This window comes from Nannobrachium achirus (genome assembly GCF_963921795.1).
Source record: "Nannobrachium achirus genome assembly, chromosome: 7".
NCBI classification, from domain to species: Eukaryota; Metazoa; Chordata; class Actinopteri; order Myctophiformes; family Myctophidae; genus Nannobrachium; species Nannobrachium achirus.
This window is the reverse complement of record NC_137816.1, coordinates 54,184,874-54,203,733: the sequence shown is the minus strand read 5'-3', so window position 1 is coordinate 54,203,733 and position 18,860 is coordinate 54,184,874. Positions and strand designations below refer to the sequence as shown.

The 18,860-nt window shown below is 42.9% G+C and overlaps 1 protein-coding gene across 1 annotated transcript; it reads left to right on the top strand.

Moving 5' to 3' along the window:
• Positions 1 to 420: 420 nt before the first annotated feature.
• Positions 421 to 17,639, top strand: cngb1a (cyclic nucleotide gated channel subunit beta 1a; the record flags this gene model as incomplete). Its single annotated transcript, XM_080730323.1, has 16 exons — positions 421 to 965; positions 1,538 to 1,680; positions 2,598 to 2,840; positions 4,014 to 4,222; positions 4,916 to 4,966; positions 5,231 to 5,317; positions 5,927 to 5,991; positions 6,544 to 6,666; positions 7,211 to 7,352; positions 8,237 to 8,396; positions 10,480 to 10,577; positions 11,331 to 11,414; positions 12,163 to 12,281; positions 12,780 to 12,926; positions 14,980 to 15,181; positions 17,445 to 17,639. 16 exons carry the CDS (start codon positions 421 to 423, stop codon positions 17,637 to 17,639), a joined length of 2,613 nt encoding a protein of 870 aa, XP_080586449.1.
• Positions 17,640 to 18,860: the final 1,221 nt, after the last annotated feature.

Here is an 18,860-nt window from a genome sequence, read left to right as displayed (position 1 = left end):
ATTCAGCAATGCATCGCAATTCAGTTCAATTAAATTCAATGCAGCAACTTCACATAATCGATAATCAAAGCCTAAATAAAATTATATATAATTATATTGCTGTAGATATATGTTATATAATTCTAGAATTCTAAAATGTTGCATGTTGTGCAGTAATATTTAGAAATGTGTGATGCATCGTAGAATCAAATTGAATCGTTACCTGCTGAATCGTAATCGAATTGAATCGTGAGGGTAGTGCCAATGCACAGCTCTAGTAGGCATGGTGAATTATTCATGAAAGTATGACACATGCAACTTTATTTATAAGAATCATGCAGTAGTCCTAACCGAAACAACATTCCCCCAAACATGTTACAGTACCTACGATATTATGTTTGCTACGTTACATGTTACTACGTTGGTTTTGAGACAGTTGGGATGTATTCCGCAGCCGGCCTAACCCCAGAAGTGAAAGTGGAGGATGTGGCTGAAGACGCCCCAGAAGTGAAAGTGGAAGATGTGGCTGAAGTCGTCCCAGAAGTGAAAGTGGAAGATGTGGCTGAAGTCGCCCCAGAAGTGAAAGTGGAGGATGTGGCTGAAGTCGCCCCAGAAGTGAAAGTGGAGGATGTGGCTGAAGATGGCCCAGAAGTGAAAGTGGAAGATGTGGCTGAAGATGCCCCAGAAGTGAAAGTGGAAGATGTGGCTGAAGACACCCCAGAAGTGAAAGTGGAGGATGTGGCTGCAGATGCCCCAGAAGTGAAAGTGGAGGATGTGGCTGCAGATGGCCCAGAAGTGAAAGTGGAGGATGTGGCTGCAGATGCCCCAGAAGTGAAAGTGGAGGGAGTGGATGTGGATGAAGACGCCGGGGAAGGCAAAGTCATGACCATCCCAGTGATCATCACACCTGAGATGTCTGAAGAGGAGGCTGAGGAGATGAGGGCCGCCGCCAAGGCCCTGTCCAGCCAGGCCAGCCCAGGGGATGAGTGAGACAAATCACACACACACACACACACACACACACACACACACACACACACACACACACACACACACACACACACACACACACACACACACACACACACACACACACACGTTTAGTCAGGAACACTCACGTCAAAGTAGGTTTAAAAATCTAAATCAGGGAACGCTAAGCAAGACACCCCCATTGGGATACATTGACACATAACTTAATCAGACATAATCAGACGTATTTGACCTTAGCCTGACTAATCAAAGGTGGAGGCTGGGGTGGAGGAGGCAGCTAGCAGCGAGTATCCGAGGCTTCGGATAACCAAGCATATAACATTTTTCAACATGGAAACGATTATGACAAAATAAAAACCTGAGTGCAAAGGACGGGTGAGTAACATTACATAACAAATACAACACAAACACAACAACAATTACATCACACACACACACACACACACACACACACACACACACACACACACACACACACACACACACACACACACACACACACACACACAGATACAACTGTGTTATCTCAGCTATCAGTTCTCATCCATCCTCTTATACTGTTTGACAGGCTGGGTCCAGCATCAGCGCCTGTTACGGGCAGTGTGGCGATTAACGAGCAGCTCACTGAACTGTGCAAGCTGTTCAAAGCACGAACAGGGCGCCAGAAAAATAGACTGCAGGACCCTGATGATTCTGAAGATGAAACTGAAGGTACATGTCTGCTGTTCGTTCACCAATTAAAAGCCATTATGGTAACCACATGGCAAGTTTCAAATCTGACTAATGTGCTAGCCTGGTTTCCAGCCCGTTTGTGCTCCGTTCGGCGATTTGTTTTCTCTCTCCGCACTACAGTCTGGAGGGGATTCATTTGACTCGTATTTCAGGGACAAGTTGTGACGTAGGCGTCGTCGTTGCTGATTGGATGTTGTTCCAACGAATCAGAGTAGGATTAAGGTAGCGATACGTCATCAGCCAGCCAATACAGACTGGTGTACTGTCCTGCCCCACACTATAGAATAATCGGAAGCCGCGGTGGCTGGAAAGCCACGTGGTGTTGTTCCAACGAATCTGAGCTGCGTCATCAGCCAGCCAATACACACTGGTGTGTTTGACAGACATGACCAAAGACCAATAAGAAGCCGCGGTTGGACTCCACCGAGTTCTATGTCCCACCTCCCCTTGGAGATAGGCTCCTTTCCAGACTGTGATGCGTAGAGACAATACAAAATGTGGAACGGAGCGAACAGGCTGGAAACCAGGCTACTAATGTGCTACACCTTGCTAAAATAACAAAGTGAAACATTTAGAAGAGTGTGCACGTCAAACTCAAATTGTAAACTTCATCCTTTTTCCTGATGAAGTCTGCGCTGGTCAAAACATTGCCATAATAAAGCTTATGTGAGCTTCATTCGGTGAGCACTGTGTGAACATTAGTTTATTCATTTGTAAATAATGAAGTGGAACCACTCCATCTGTGGCGCTGCGTCTTTGTAACTTTTCAGTTTTTCAGTTGAAAATTCAAGATTTTTGTCAATGACCCATCATTTGACAAACTATTAATTACACCTTATACTTGACAGAGCTCAATTGAACATTAGGTTTTTATATCTTCTGTCTGATCTTCCCAGCCGCTAAAGCCCTCCCTGCACCCCCTCCTCCTCCTCCGCCTCCACCACAGGAGGAGAAAAAGGAAGAAGCAGCAGCTGAAGCAGTGGAGGAAGAGGAGGCAGAGTTGGAGAAACCTTATGAGCTCTTTGGATACCTAATCAAAATACCAAAGCTGCCCAAGCTGCCCAAGCTGCCCCCCATACCCGGCTGGCTCCAAGCTATTCTGGATTATCGCTTTCCTCAAAGCATTGACCCGTTCATCGGTATGTGTGGAGTTGAACAGAATAAACACTTAAACAGATCTGATCTGGCCCTATCCGAACGGAACTGAACTTAACGTTTGTGAACTTCTGAGCTGACTTCTGAGCCGACTTGAAACAGCAACTTGAGACTTGAGTTAAAGGACAACTTAAAGGAGTACTTAACCACTTTTCAACCTATCTTCATATAATTGGTCCTCACTAAAAATAGCTTTTCTTTTTTTTTCCTCATTGGAGGGTTGTGGGCAGGTCAGAAACCCATTGTCTTGTGACATCATCGATTGGGAATCCAAGCTAATAGAAAATGCAGGCTTTCTACTCCTGAAAAGTTGCAATGTTAAAGTGGAAGCCATTGTTCTCGCGATAATAAAAATCGAAATATTTTTTTCAAAAATATTGATAATTTTTTGGGGAGGGAAATGATGATGTCACAAGACGATGGATTTCTGAACTTCCCACAGCTCTCCTAGGAGACTTGGACCGAGTAGATTTTTTTTGCTATTTTATTATGAACATTAGTGAGGACCTATTATATGAAGATGGGTTGAAAAGTGGCAAAGTCCTCCTTAAAGTTTCATATTTTAGATTGTTATTAGAGAAAAGAAAAGATGAGTGTTAAAATGTTTTCATTTACTGCTTTCTATTGTTTTAGCGATTTTAGTATTTTGATTTCAGTGGGTGGGGGCAGGCGTACAAGTGGCTAAATATGTCTTTTTCGACACAATAAGCCGACCATTTCTTTGTTACCATTTACACCAGCCCCAATAAGTCACATCTGCCCTTGAAAGATTGCGGTGCATCTTGGCAATGGGCTTATTGTGTCTAAAAAGACATATTTAGCCACTTGCATGCATGCCCCCATGCATGCAAATCACTAAAACCACTAAAACGATAGAAAGAAGTAAATGAAAACATCTTAACACTCATCTTTTCTTTTCTCTAATGACTATCTAAAGTATGAACCCTTGGTGTAAAAAAAAACAAAGTTGTCCTTTAACTTTTGTTAACTTCTGAGCTGAGCTGAATTTGATGTAACAGAATTTAACTTATCTGAGATGAATTAACATTTTAATTGTACTGAGCTAAACTGAGCCGAATTGAAACAGCAACTTGAGACTTGACTTTTGAGACTTGACTTAAATCTGTATTGTCTTACCCTTCTTCTGTTCTCCACAGACATGATCTATGTGTTCTGGCTGTTTATAGTGGTAATGGCTTGGAACTGGAACTTGTGGCTGATCCCTGTGCGCTGGGCCTTCCCCTACCAGACCCCAGAAAACCTCTACATGTGGCTGCTTATGGACTACACCTGTGACCTCATCTACATCATAGATGTTGTCCTATTCCAGCCCAGGCTGCAGTTTGTCCGTGCCGGAGACGTTGTGGTCAGTTAAATTGTCACATATCATCCCCCCCCCCACCCCCCACTAATGCAGTGGTTCTCAACCTTTTCAGGCTGCGACCCCCAAAATAATCATATTTTAACCGGGGACCCCACACCCTGACGAGCACTAAGAGTTGAGGCATTACATTTTGTATAACACGGTTCTATTGTGAAAACAGCCGACATGCTCACAACGCCTCACGTTGCGAGGCGTTGTGAGCATGTAGATCGGTTATTTTCACAATTTCTGTCTCTAACATTTGACAATTTGGCCATGTTTAATTTGTCATTTTAGATGTATTAAAAAGTCCTTACATTGTCACTTTAGAAATGTGTCGATATCCTCTATACACTTAAACTTTATGTTGGCTTGTTTACTGTTGAGTTGAGTTGCACATAAAGTTAATCATCTAGGGACCCCCAGACCCACAGGTTGAGAACCACTGCACTAATGTAATACAAATGAAACCCAGGAACAGACAATCACATATTATGTTGCCAGACATCATACCGTATACAGTTCAAAGACAGAACTAGACACAAACCTAATGTAAAAGCATTTAAAAGTGCAATATTAAACCAATAAAATGTAAACGAGAAACTTCTGAGTTGAACATTTTAACTGGGTTACACTTGTAAACACAGGTCCTTCATCAAACACACGTAAAACCTTCTGAATCTTCTTACATTTCAGTGTGATAGAAAGGAAATGAAAGAGCACTACATGACAACTGAAAGATTCAAGGTAAGATTAAAAACAAAATACCAGTAATCAGTTGTGCAAGCCCTTGAGGGCTGAAGTATTTCTCAGAGATTCGGTAGAGCTAGATTTAGTGTGGTCACATGTTGTACATGTTAAGCGTTGACATTATATTATGACACTATATGTGAAACTTTATGGTTCTTTCTGTGTTCGGTCCTACAGCAATTTCCTTATGTGTATGATGAACATAAATGTAGCAAATATAGTACTCCTGAATTATGATTTAACAAGATAAATATTTTGCAGATGGATATGATAAGTTTATGTCCCATGGAGATATTTTACTTGTTCACTGGGGTCAACAGTCTGTTCCGATTCCCACGTCTGCTGAAGGTAAGCTCTTTTGATCTAAGAGTTTTGTATTTTATTTGTTGCTTATAGAACAGTTCTAGTTCTAGAACAGTTAATTTCTATGCATGTATGTATGTATGTACAGTGTGTGTGTGTGTGTGTGTGTGTGCGTGTGCGTGTGCGTGTGCGTGTGCGTGTGTGTGTGTGTGTGTGTGTGTGTGTGTGTGTGTGTGTGTGTGTGTGTGTGTGTGTGTGTGTGCATTGTATGTACAGTATAGGCTACTATATGTATGCGGGTCAAAGACGAGACTTGGACATTTGTTGTCTAGAGGCAAACAAAAAAAACATAAAATGTATAAATATAATATTAAATAACTCAACTCAAACCCTTCTTTTGACCCAGAAAGATTTTCATTGCAAACTATTGATTCGAATATTTGTTATGCAGCAATAAAGAGTCAAAAAACTCACCCAAAATAGGGCCCTGTGTCTGTTTTTTTTTTTTGCTACTTGCAACTTTTCCTACAATAATTTCTACAACAATTACCCCATTCTTCTTGACAAACAATAGTAGCCTGTGTAATTTAATGTAATATAAAACGGTATGTATTCATGATTGTGACTGGAACTACCGGTATGTCTCTCTTCCAGTATATGGTCTTTGGGGAATTCAACGACCGTGTCGAATCTGTGATGAAAAAGGCCTACATCTACAGGTAGCACATAAGAACTTTTAGACATATTATTTAAAACTTACACACCTCATACACATTGATTACATTGTCTACCTATATTCACTGTTGTTTATACGTGTGTATTGTTTCACTGTCGGACAGTTTTGAGGAGAAAGCAAGACCATTATGTTCTCCCAAATCTTTATATACCGTAGTAAGGTTATTCTCCTCAAAAGGCAGGGCCTTTAGCCAGTGAGGGAGCAGCGTTCCTGGTGACATCACCACCAACAAGTGCGACCTGTCACCTGATATAAATAACAACACCACCCACATGAAAAAGCATGTGGAAATGAGTATGGAGAGAGAGGAAGAGAGACCCATTCAATCTCTCAGTATCTGAAGGATTGAATGTAGGAGTCTCAGAAGTAATGTTGGAGTGCCCGTTGGGCAGATCTTTATGCCCATATATATGGTGTTCCATGTTGGATTGCCCGTTGGGCAGATTTTTATGCCCATACATGGTGTTCCATGCGAGCCCACACTGTTTCGTAGGAACACCATTTCTAGTTTGTGATTATTTTCTTTACTGTTCAGGATCATCCGAACCACACTCTACCTGTTCTACTCTCTCCATATCAACGCCTGTCTGTTCTACTGGGGCTCTGACTGGGAAGGACTGGGTTCTACCAAATGGGTCTACGATGGCAAGGGATTTGCGTATGGACAAACTGCTATTATTTCCATTTTGACATTGTTGTGCTATGAAAACATAATTCAAAAACAAAATATATTTCAGAAGAAAATACATGAGGAAATGTTTTAAATATTCAAATAATTTGGGTAGGTAAAGTACATCTAAAATATATTTTGAAAACTAAAGGTATGTTAGGTCAGTGGTCCTCATTCTGTGGGTCAGGACCCCCAGGCCCAAGGGGGTCCCCAAATTATTTTGGGGCGTCCCCAGATGATTACCTTAATGTGCAATGTTGTTTTCTCACTCAACAGTAAACAAACCAACATAAAGTTTAAGTGTATAGAGAGTAGCTACACATTTCTAAAGTGACAATTTAAGGACTTTTTAATACCTCTAAAATGACAAATTAAACATTGGCCAAGTTGTCAAATATTAGAGTTAGACATTGTGAGAATAGCAGATCTACAGCTCACAACGCCTTGCAACGCGAGGCGTTGTGAGCATGTAGATCTGCTATTTTCACAATAGAACGGTGTTATACAATCGTTGGATGTTTTTCTTGTGCAGGTACATCCGCTGTTACCTCTATGCCGTGAAGACGTTGATCACCATCGGAGGCTTACCAGACCCTCAGACAGTGTTTGAGATCTCCTTCCAGGGCGTCAACTATTTTATTGGCGTCTTTGCCTTCTCCACCATGATTGGCCAGGTCAGTCAACCAAAAGCTCTTCCTCTCTGCCAGTCATCTCCAATTATGGATCTCCAGGGTTTGCTGAGGTCAGTGTCTTGATCTTCATATATGGAGATCCAGGTGATGATATTCAGCAATCTTGCATAAAATAGATATACTGTGAAAAAGAAAGGTTTCGAGAAGTGTTAAAACTCAATAAAAATGTATTCAAAAAGGAGCTCCTGAGTGGCAACACTATACCAATGTAGTCGCAAATTGCAACACTAGATTCTTTTATAATCGGATGAATCTAGGGTTGCAATACCTCCCATAGGGATCCAATGCATCAAAACATTTTTTTTTTGCTATCTGATTGTATTAAACGACGTCAAACTCACCAATATTGCGGCTCTATGGAAAGCTTGGAACTATCTGCAAAGTGTTTGATTCAGAAAGATCCACCACAGTGTAGCCGCAATTTGCGGCTACACTGGTGGTGAGTTTCAGGAGAGGTTTGGTGGGAGCTCTTATTGCAAAAGGCCCGTATCTCTTTTAACACCCCTTGGAAAGTGGTATGAGGTTAGTAAGATCAATAAGATGAACATTTCATAAAGTGCAATTTGTGCAAAGTGTGTGTGTTTGGTTAGTGTCGTGATCTTCATATATGGATATCCAGGTGATGATAGTCAGCAGTCTTGACAGTCAACAATGTGATGTCAGAACATGTCACATTGAGGCGTTGCGGGTGGACGGAAGGATGGATTGACGGACGGGATGTGCAGGTTTTCATAGTAAACTACGACCTACGCCGTCCTACGGTCACAATTATACTGTATATATATTTTTTTAGAGAACAAAAAAGGTATGGATAAGGTTCAAATATGTCTCTTTTGTGGTGTGATATGCTTTCATTGCGGGTCTAGATGAGAGATGTGGTGGGGGCTGCAACCGCGGGGGAGAACTACTACAGATCCTGTATGGACAGCACCGTCAAGTACATGAATTCATACTACATCCCCAGTAACGTCCAGAACCGCATCAAGACATGGTACGACTACACCTGGAAGAGCCAAGGCATGCTGGGTAAGAGCTCTTTTATACTCGGATACTCCATAAACATGGAAATATAATATGTCTGTAATGTGATATGCAGCGCCACCACTACTATGGTTGTACACTGCAAGACCCACTGTAGCTTTTTGGCTACATTTATATTTTATCTTTTTTATTAAAAAAAAGAGTTTAAATAATTAGTTTTCCTGTTCATTTTTCACCAATTGTTTAGTATGACAATGCCATTGGCCAGGATATTTGCATATAAATCCCCCCCACAGAGGCTGACATTCACACAAGTAGAAATTAATTCGGGTCTTGCTGGATTAAGTTGGACAAAATGTGGATATTTTCTCAAATATGGATATGACTTCTGACATCATAGATGTCTTATGTTATAGACCACGTGAGACTCACACAATTATGTCCATATATGGGCATTCCAAGTTATGGGCTTAATATTGATGACATCAGGGATCTCCATATATGGGCATACAATTGGCATACAAGGGACACGGACAGAATGTGATGTCACAATGTGATGTCACAAGTTCAACGATGATGTCACAACAGGTCAGCAGTCATTGAGGCGTTACTCACGGACGGACAAGATGTGACGATTTTACATAGTTAACTGCGACCTACAGTCGAAATAATAAATAAACCAGTAAGACCCCTAAGGGCGAGAAGCGACCTCGCCCTAAAGGGAGAGGTCGCACATGGACATGGGCATGGGCATGCCGCATGCACATGCCGCATGCACAGGTCAGCTATATCCATATATGGACCATCTCCATATATGGAGATCTACTGTAGGTGATGAACCAGTCGTCTCCATGTACAATATGGATATCCAGGGTTTGATGAGGTCAGTGATTTTAAATATATGTAGATCCAGGTGATCATAGTCAGCAGTCTTGATTTGCAAATGAATTCTGTCCATATATGGCCATTGCTAAATATGGGCTTAATATACTGTATGGGCATTCCCAGATATGGGCTTATTATTGATGACATCAGGGATCTCCATATATGGGCATAAAAGGGACATGGACGGAATTAATTTGCAAGTGTGACTCGTGTCCCGCAACCACACTGGTTAGACTGACAGAATATGTCCATATATGATAGGCATAAAAGGGATTCTATTAGTGTGGTTTCCCTAACAGGGTATCATCTGGGAATCAGATGTAGAGTTCAGCTCCATATATGGAGATCTAGGTGATGATCCAGTCGTCACCATGTACAGTATGGATATCCAGGGTTTGTTGAGGTCAGTGTCGTGATCTTCATGGATATCCAGGTGATGATAGTCAGCAGTCTTGACAGTCAACAATATGATGTCAGAACAGGTACGTGCTGGCCATTGGGAAAACGGGACAACTCCCGAACGGCCGGTTCATTCCCGGCCGGTCCAGGCCGGCCATTAGGAAAAAATAAAAAATAAAATGTCGGCCTTCGTTCCATTTTGGGGGCTGGGCGGCCAACAAAGTATAATCGTCACTGTCGGGCAGAAACCTTGTATCTCCAAGTTTCAAATTTGTAAATCTTTTCGCAAAGCAAAGCCCTGCTTCCTCATACTAGGCCGTCGCACAAAAGTAGTGAAAACAGCAGATCTACAAGCACACAACGCCTTGCGGTGCGAGGCGTTGTGTGCTTGTAGGTCGGCTGTTTTCACTAGTTTAAATCATTTTTAAAATGATAAATACAAAACAAACGGTTTTGAACATACAAGGTTTCCATCCGACAATGACGAAATATAACTCATGTAATTGGTCCACTGGCTTGTTACTTGTCATGATCTGAAATGGCAAATCTTTGAGTAGCAGCAGCGCTATGGAGAGAGCTCTCTCTCTGTAGCGCGCAATGAGGGCCTCTACAACTCTTTTTCCCAGGCTGAATCAGGGGCCCAGCACGTCCCTGTGTCAGAACATACTGTATGTCATAGACGTTGAGCCGTTACAGACGGGCGGACAGACAGACTGACTAACGGACATAATGTGCTGGTTTTCATAGTGAACTGAGACCTACGGTCGCAATAAACACAATTAGGCAGCTTTTAACTTTGAATTGAGCTGACATTGGATCTCTCTGTACTGTCTCTGTCATGCAGATGAACGGGAGCTGCTTGACCAGCTCCCTGTCAAGATGAGGATGGACATTGCCTCAGATGTCAACTTGGCCATCATCGCTAAAGTAGCCCTGTTTCAGGTCTGTCAGAGGGACAGATTCACTTCTCACAATCACACACAAACAGCGGCGTAAAAAGTACTCAAATTTTGTACTTAAAAGGACAACTTTGTTTTTTTACATAGTCATTAGAGAAAAGAAAAGATGAGCGTTAAAATGTTTTATTTTACTTCTCTCTATGGTTTTAGTGGTTTTAACTATTTTCATTTGCATGCATGCCCCAAGGTTGGGGGCATGCATGCAAGTGGCTAAATATGTATTTTTAGACACAATAAGCCCATTCCGAAGATGCACCGCAATCGTTCATGGGAAGATGCGACTTATGGGGGCTGGTCTAAATAGTAACAAAGAAATTGTGGGCTTATTGGGTCTGAAAAGACATATTTAGCCACGTGTACGCATGCCCCCACCCATTGAAATCAAAATACTAAAATCACTAAAACAATAGAAACAGTATCAATACCGCAATGTAGAAATAGGCCTACTCTGTTGCAAAGTATTGGCATCAAAATGTACTTAAAGTACCAAAAGTAGAAAATACTCATTATGCAGAATGTCCCGTTATGCATTTTCAAATGGCAAACCGCATTGCAACACATTGTGAGCGTGTAGATCGGCTATTTTCAAATGGCCGAAATGTATAGGGCCACACAAAGACACACAGTACACACACAGGTACTCACGCTCACATGTACAGGTACTGTATGTGCATGCACACAAGACAAGTAGAAGATTATATTGCGTTATTCATGGTTCTTTCTTCATCTCTGTCAGGGCTGTGACTCACAGATGTTGATGGACATGCTCCTAAGACTCAAGTCTGTGGTCTATCTGCCAGGGGACTTTGTCTGTAAAAAGGTAACAATTCTTCCGTCTTTCATTTAAAACCTAGTTTTGGATGCAGAGGATGCATGAGGGATTATTGTGTGAGTGTATGTCAGTGTGCTTGTGAGCATGCATGAGTGCGTGCGTGTAGATAGGGTTGATGTTTGTGTTAATATGCCGTGTCTGATTTACACTGAAAACAGCAGAGCTTCAAGCTCATCATAACACATTACGAAGCATAGTGAGCTTGTAGATTGGCTATTTTCAGTGCGCAACATGATAGGTTAACATTCCTCCGATTTTTGGAGCGGTGAAGGCGACTCTGTTCCACATAAGGGTAACACTGAACACACACCGGCCGCGGGTGAAGTACCGCGCGGATACCAACTGGATGCTGCGCGCTGCCACGCGGTGCATCCTTTTGCCCCAGTGGGGAAATACATTTTCACCGGACGGCAGCGCCTAGAAATAGAACAGCAGCGTGTCGGCACGCGAGGCAGCCGGTCTGACACCACCTGTGTGGGTTACTTCAATGAAAATTGAAGTATGTTTTGACGCGCCGCGTCCACCCGGTGTGTGTTTTACTTTAGTGTGTCTGTCTGTCTGTCTGTCACTATTAGTATGAACAGGTGCAATACCGCTGGGTGACCAGAAGTGTCACTGTTGACACACACACACACACGCACGCACGCACACTCACACGGACGGACACACACGCCTTCGTACAGCCTGGTGGAGACATAAAAGCTGGCATAACAAGTGTGGTCCATGTGTTCTGCAGGGGGAGATTGGCAGGGAGATGTACATCATCAAAGAGGGGGAGGTGCAAGTGGTGGGGGGTCCTGACCTGAGCATTGTGTTTGTGACCATCAAGGCTGGCTCTGTGTTTGGTGAAATCAGGTTAGAATTCCTCCCTTTTCGTCCTCCCACAACTCAGTCACACGCTAATTTGCTGATCACATAATTAACATGCAGCAATGAATGGAACGCTGTTTTTCTTAGAATCCAGTTTAATGGACGTCTGTGTGTGTGTGTGTGTGTGTGTGTGTGTGTGTGTGTGTGTGTGTGTGTGTGTGTGTGCGCGCGCGCTTGTGGGAAGGGAAGTAGAGGCACAGCAGGATAAACATTCTGGGACAGCATTCATCTCACTTTTGTAGAAAATTTCCACACAGCAAGAGCTTAATTTAATTGTACAGTACATAATGTCAATAAATCATTCATAAGTCATGCAAATGAAAAGTGTCTTATAAATGTTTTCGTGTTTTAATAATTCACGGACGAAAAGCATTTCTTCAGGTGCAGTTAATTGCAATCAAAAGACGGTAAACTTCAACAGCAGAGATGGATGCATGGGCTTTGTATGGGAAGTAACAACGCTGTATTTCTCCAACGATTCAGTTTGCTGGCGGGCGGCGGAGGTAACAGGCGCACGGCTAACGTGAAGGCCCACGGCTTCGCCAACCTCTTCATCCTGGACAAGAAGGACCTGGCAGACATCCTGATCCACTACCCCGAGTCCCAGAGACTGCTCCGCCAGAAGGCCAAGTGAGACGGAACCCCAGTTCCCAGCCCACCCCTCTGCCTCAGTGGACCTACGGTGGTCTGAGGCTGGCCATTTCACTGGGGACCATGTCCTGTCAGATGGCAGGGCCTAAAGGGCTGCTCTCCACCCATGCACGGACGCACTCTTGCACGCACGCACACACTATTCAATTCCATTCCATTCCATTCCATTCAATTCAATTCAATTCAATTCAATTCAATTCAATTCAATTCAATTCAATTCAATTCAACAGGCTTTATTGGCATGAGAAAACATATGTTTAGCCTACATTGCCAAAGCAGAAGTGTACACAATACAATACAATACAATACAATACAATACAATACAATACAATACAATACAATACAATACAATACAATCAGAACAAAGTTGTACAAGTGAAAGTAGTGTAACACACACACACACACACACACACACACACACACACACACACACACACACACACACACACACACACACACACACACAAAAGACAAACTACACTTTAGTACAACCTACATAGCGTTTTACATTTACAAACAAAGGCCTACATAATGCGACAACTCACATGCTACCACGGTTGTCAACAAAGTGATGCTATATTCCTGCGTTTAGGTCTGTCCCATTGGTTAGTGAGTGTCTCTACCGGGTGAGAGTACAGCAGTGCTGAACCATGACCCTGTATTGAACCCTTGAGCTCGTGACCCCACAGAGGCATAATGCGTCTTCGGTCAGAGACCTAACGCCTCTTCCCGGGTTATTCCCTTAAAGGACAACTTTGTTTTTTTTACAACAAGGGTTCATATTTTAGATTGTAAGTAGAGAAAAGAGAAGATGAGTGTTCAAATGTTTTCATTTACTTCTTTCTATCGTTTTAGCCATTTTAGAGAGTCTGATTTCAGGGGGTAGGGGCATGCGTACAAGTGGCTAAATATGTATTTTTAGACACAATAAGCCGTCAATTTCTTTGTTACTATTTACACCAGCCCCCCACCAGTCACATCTGCCCATGAAAGATTGCGGTGTATCTTGGGAATGGGCTTATTGTGTCTAAAAATACATATTTAGCCACAAATTAAAATCATTAAAATCACTAAAACGATAGAAAGAAGTAAATTAAAAATTTTTTCTTTTCTCCAATGACTATCTAAAATATGAATCCTTCCTTGTTTCAAAAACAAAAAGTTGTCCTTTAACATGGGAGTGGATGGGGGTCAATGTATCTGCCTCCCACTGTCTGAACGCGCCCTTTGTGTCCTGGTCAGGATTAGGTACGTCGTCAGCCCAGGGCAGGGAAGGGATTGAGGTCATCTTAGCTCTGGTTGTGTCATCTCATCGGATAGGCAGACAGACAGGGAATCAGGTCTGACTAGCCGTAGCCGGGTCTGGTGATCCTCCGGTAGCTGCTCAGTCAGCGTGTGTGGCTCACAGCAGTGCAGGTCTTTGGAGATGTAGCTGTGTGTAGTGGTGTGTGTATGTTCTGCAAACTACTGTGTGTGCCTACAGTGAGTACTGTCCCGTACATGGGTGTTTGTGCAAGTGTGTTGTGTGTGTATACGGTAAGTGGGTGTTTTTTGCATAGCATGCACACTATATAATGTGTGTGTGTGTGTGTGTGTGTGTGTGTGTGTGTGTGTGTGTGTGTGTGTGTGTGTGTGTGTGTGTGTGTGTGTGTGTGTGTGTGTGTGTGTGCGCGTGTGTGTGTGTGTGGATGTTTATAATGTGTGTGTAAGATACATTATTATATAATATGTGTACTGTACTGTATAGTTATAGTGTGTGTTGCAACACCTCGCGATGCGAGGCGTTGTAGATCTGCTGTTTTCACTCGTTTTGTTTGACAGTCTTGAATGATGAAGCAGGGCTTTACTTTACGAAGAAACCTACAAATGTGAAACTCGGAGTATACAAGGTTTCTGCCCGACCGTGACCAAATCAAATGTATTTGTTCCACAGCATTTGCTTGTATGTATTCCAGCGTGAGTCACCCTCCTGTCTCCCTTCTCTCCCTTCTCTCCCTCCCTCCCTCCGTCCCCCGACCAACCCCCTCTGCAGGAAGATGCTGACCAAAGACAAGAAGCCAGACGAGAAGGAGGTCAGGGCAGTGGTTGAAGTCGTCCCCGGCAGGCCTGACACCCCCAAGATGTTCATTGCGGCGCTAGAGCTGGCCGACCAAGTAGGCCTACACGGAACCGGCTTCTCCACGCTGAAGGCAACCTACAAACCACACGAGGAGGTGAAGCCCATTGTCTGCAAAGTACAATACAACTTAGTTTTTTTTTTACAACATGGCTTCATATTTTAGATTGTAATTAAAGAAAATAAAAGATGAGTGTTAAAATGTTTTCATTTACTCCTTTCTATCGTTTTAGAGATTTTAATGATTTTGATTTCAGTGGTTGGGGGCATGCGTTCAATGGCTAAATATGTCTTTTTAGACACAATAAGCCCTTTCCCAAGATGCACCACAATCTTTCATGGGCAGATGTGACTTATGGGGCCTACTAGTGTTACTGTAAATAGTAATAAAGTAATTGCCTGCTTATTGTGTCTAAAAATACATATTTAGCCATTTGTACGCATGCCCCCATCCACAGAAATCAAAATCACTAAACGTGCTAAAACAATAGAACAAAGTAAATGAAAACATTTTAACACTCATCTTTTCTTTTCTCTAATTACAATCTAAAATATGAACCCTTGTTGAAAAAAACAATGTTGTCCAAAGGCCTAGCCTGGGTACCAGTCTGCTACGCTAGGTCCAGTGGATTGGTTCGTCACTTCGCTTCTCAGTCTTGCAAGCCTCCATTTGACTCGTATTTCCGAACGTCACCTGTTACGCAGCGACGTTGTTGCTGATTGCCTGGATGTTGTTCCAACGAATCAGAGAGGGGTTAGGGTAGCTACGTCATCAGTCAGCCAATACACACTGGTGTATTTGTCCCGCCCGGCACCACTGACCAATCAGAAGCCGTGAATGGTTTCCAAACGTTTTCTATTCCCCGCCTCCTTTGGAGATAGGAGCCTGACCAGACTGAGAAGCGAAGTGACAAAACCAATACAATGAACGTAGTGTAGCATGCTGGTACCCAGGCTACGAAAGGCCCTCTCTGGGATCATTTATGTATGTATATATGTATATATGATGGTTGGATGTCTTCACATACAGTACGTACATTCTTTATATATAAAATATGCTATCTGGAATGCTCTTCCCCCTCTTATGCATTTCAATCCTAGCGTTCCTATTCTAGGGTGAACGTTTGGTGAAAAGATGATCTACAAGCTTGCAACGCTTTGCAACGTGCTGTGAGCTTGTAGTTCGCCTATTGCAGATGGGAAAAGAAGGGAGCTTATAGACCCCTGTGGGACTCTGGTCATGAAGTGTAGTGGGGTTTAGGTGGTTAAATATAGGTATGTTGTTCGCCACGTGTATATAAACATAACCAACTTAAACAAACCCATTGAGCAAATACAGTTGAAAAAATATTGTTATATTGTCTATTTAGTCCTAGTCTGGGATCACTTCAGTTTTCGGGGTTGTATCCGGTCGGGAGCGTTAACCGGTCCACAACACGTCATGTTGTACTCAAAGTCTACAATTTGGCCGGAAAGATCAAACCGGATTCAGTTTTAACCCAAAATAATTCCCTTGCGCTCAAGGACATACTTTTAGGGCCTACCTAATAAACCTTGATGTGGAGTAGTTTTGCTTTTGAAATAATTGTTTGGTATATGCATCTTTTAGTCCAACTCGTAGCGACTGGCAAGACTACACTAGGCTACTCGAGCATTTTAATAGGGATTGGGGAAACAAACGGGGGGAACCAAACCAGTTTGGGAACCAAGCTTGTTTTTCTCCTTTTTTATATTAACCATTTGAACTCTAGTGTCCATATTTGGAGAACTTTAGCCAAAAATAGCAGATCTACAAGATCACAACGCCTCGCAGCGCGTTGTAGATCGGCTATTTTCGGCAAAGAGGTTTGGTGTAGTGGGGAAAAAAAGCAGACTAAGTACAGAGTGAAAGGTCAAGTTTATTAAGTATTGACCGTTCAAGTGGTTAAACACAAATTGACATGACTCCAAAATACACTGACGATTGTGCTGTCAAACGATGAAACTACAGTATATGGAATCTATGAAAAGGTTGTGGGGGTCCCTGCTTCATCTCTCTCTCAACTAAGGGGTCCTTGGCCTGAAAATGTTGAAGACCCCTGCTGTAGAGAATAAAATCACTGCTGCTATCTCCAGTGCTACGTTCTTAGTGGTGGTGCTGCCCAATTGTTTACGTCTGGATCACTGATTGTGCATTTAACCTTGAATAAGAAGAGTATGATTTTACCTTCCCTCATCAGCTCAGTGTTGACTAGAAATAAGTTATTTTGTCTTTCTCCCTCTCCACCTCTCCCCCCCCCCACACACACACACACACACACACACACACACACACACATCCCCTCCCTGCCACCCAGATGTCAGGTGTCCCTGTGCCCCCTCCCGCCCCGGTGCACCGACAGTCCCCCATCCCCAAGACGTTGCCAACAGAAGAGGACGACACCGTGTCTGTGTCTGAGGCTGGCGAGAGCACCATGGTGATCCGCATGACGCCGCGCGTCGGGGGGGAGGAGATCCTGTCAGTGGAGGTTCAGACAGTGAAGGAGGAGGAAGCCATGGAAGAGACGAAAGAGGAGGAGACGGAGAAAGACAAGTAGACAGAGGATGATTGTTGGAAAGGAATGGAAAAGAAAGGAAAGGAAAGGAAAGAAAAGGAAAGGAAAGGAAAGGAAAGGAAAGGAAAGGAAAGGAAAGAGAGAGAGAGAGAGAGAGAGAGAGAGAGAGAAGAAGAAGAAGAAGAGAAGAAGAAGAAGAAGAAGTAGTATCGGACCACAAGGCACTCACAAGGCACTCCGACTTGTCTTCAAGAAACAGATGGACACCCATGGCCCTCAACATAGAGCCCTTAACACACGCACGCACGCACGCACGTGTACACACACACACACACACACACACACACACACACACACACACACACACACACACACACACACACACACACACATAGACCAAGTCGAAAGTACTCAACCTCAGTAGAGGAATGAGGTTCAAAAGCAGCAGCAGTGTTTAGTTTTTTTCTTTTTTTTCATGGAAAGTGTGTCTATATTTTGCATTACAGTTGTTCCAGAATCTCTCACAAAACTACGGCATTCTTTTTTCCCACTAGAAAAAGGGGGGAATTGTATATTTTCATTACACACACACACACACACACACACACACACACACACACACACACACACACACACACACACACACACACACACACACACACACACACACACACACACACACACACACACACACACACACAAACAAACAAGCAAAGTGTTTGTGTCCCAGCATGAATCTACCGTGACATAGTAGATACCCCCAGCCGGGAATAATCCTGAAACTCAATTTACCAGAGCTCCAGTTATGCAGCTGCGATGTGCTTTTCATTATTTCTAATGTTCCCAGTGACTAGACTCCCTGTTTCACTCACTATGGCCTTGAATGAGCCAGAGTCTCACAGAAAGCAGTACGGACTGCAGTCATTTTCAGGAGTGTTGCCAGTGTGTAGCTACAATACCAGCTGATAAGAGAACCGTTTGTTTTCACTGTGAGTTAACCATTAAAATGATGTTTGCTATTCTTTGCATGAGAGAGAGAAGAAACGTTCACCCATATAGTGATCATAGTGAAAATGTACTTTTGTTGAACATGTTAATTGTTAACACAGTGGTTCTCAAACCTTTTCATGTCGAAGACCCCCAAATTGGCACTTATCAGCCCGCGAACCCCCATTTAAAAAGATATACCAAGGCGAGAAGATGAAGATGTTTAGGGCTCTAGCAGTGATTCCCAACCATTTTAATTTCAAGGACCCCCAGTTT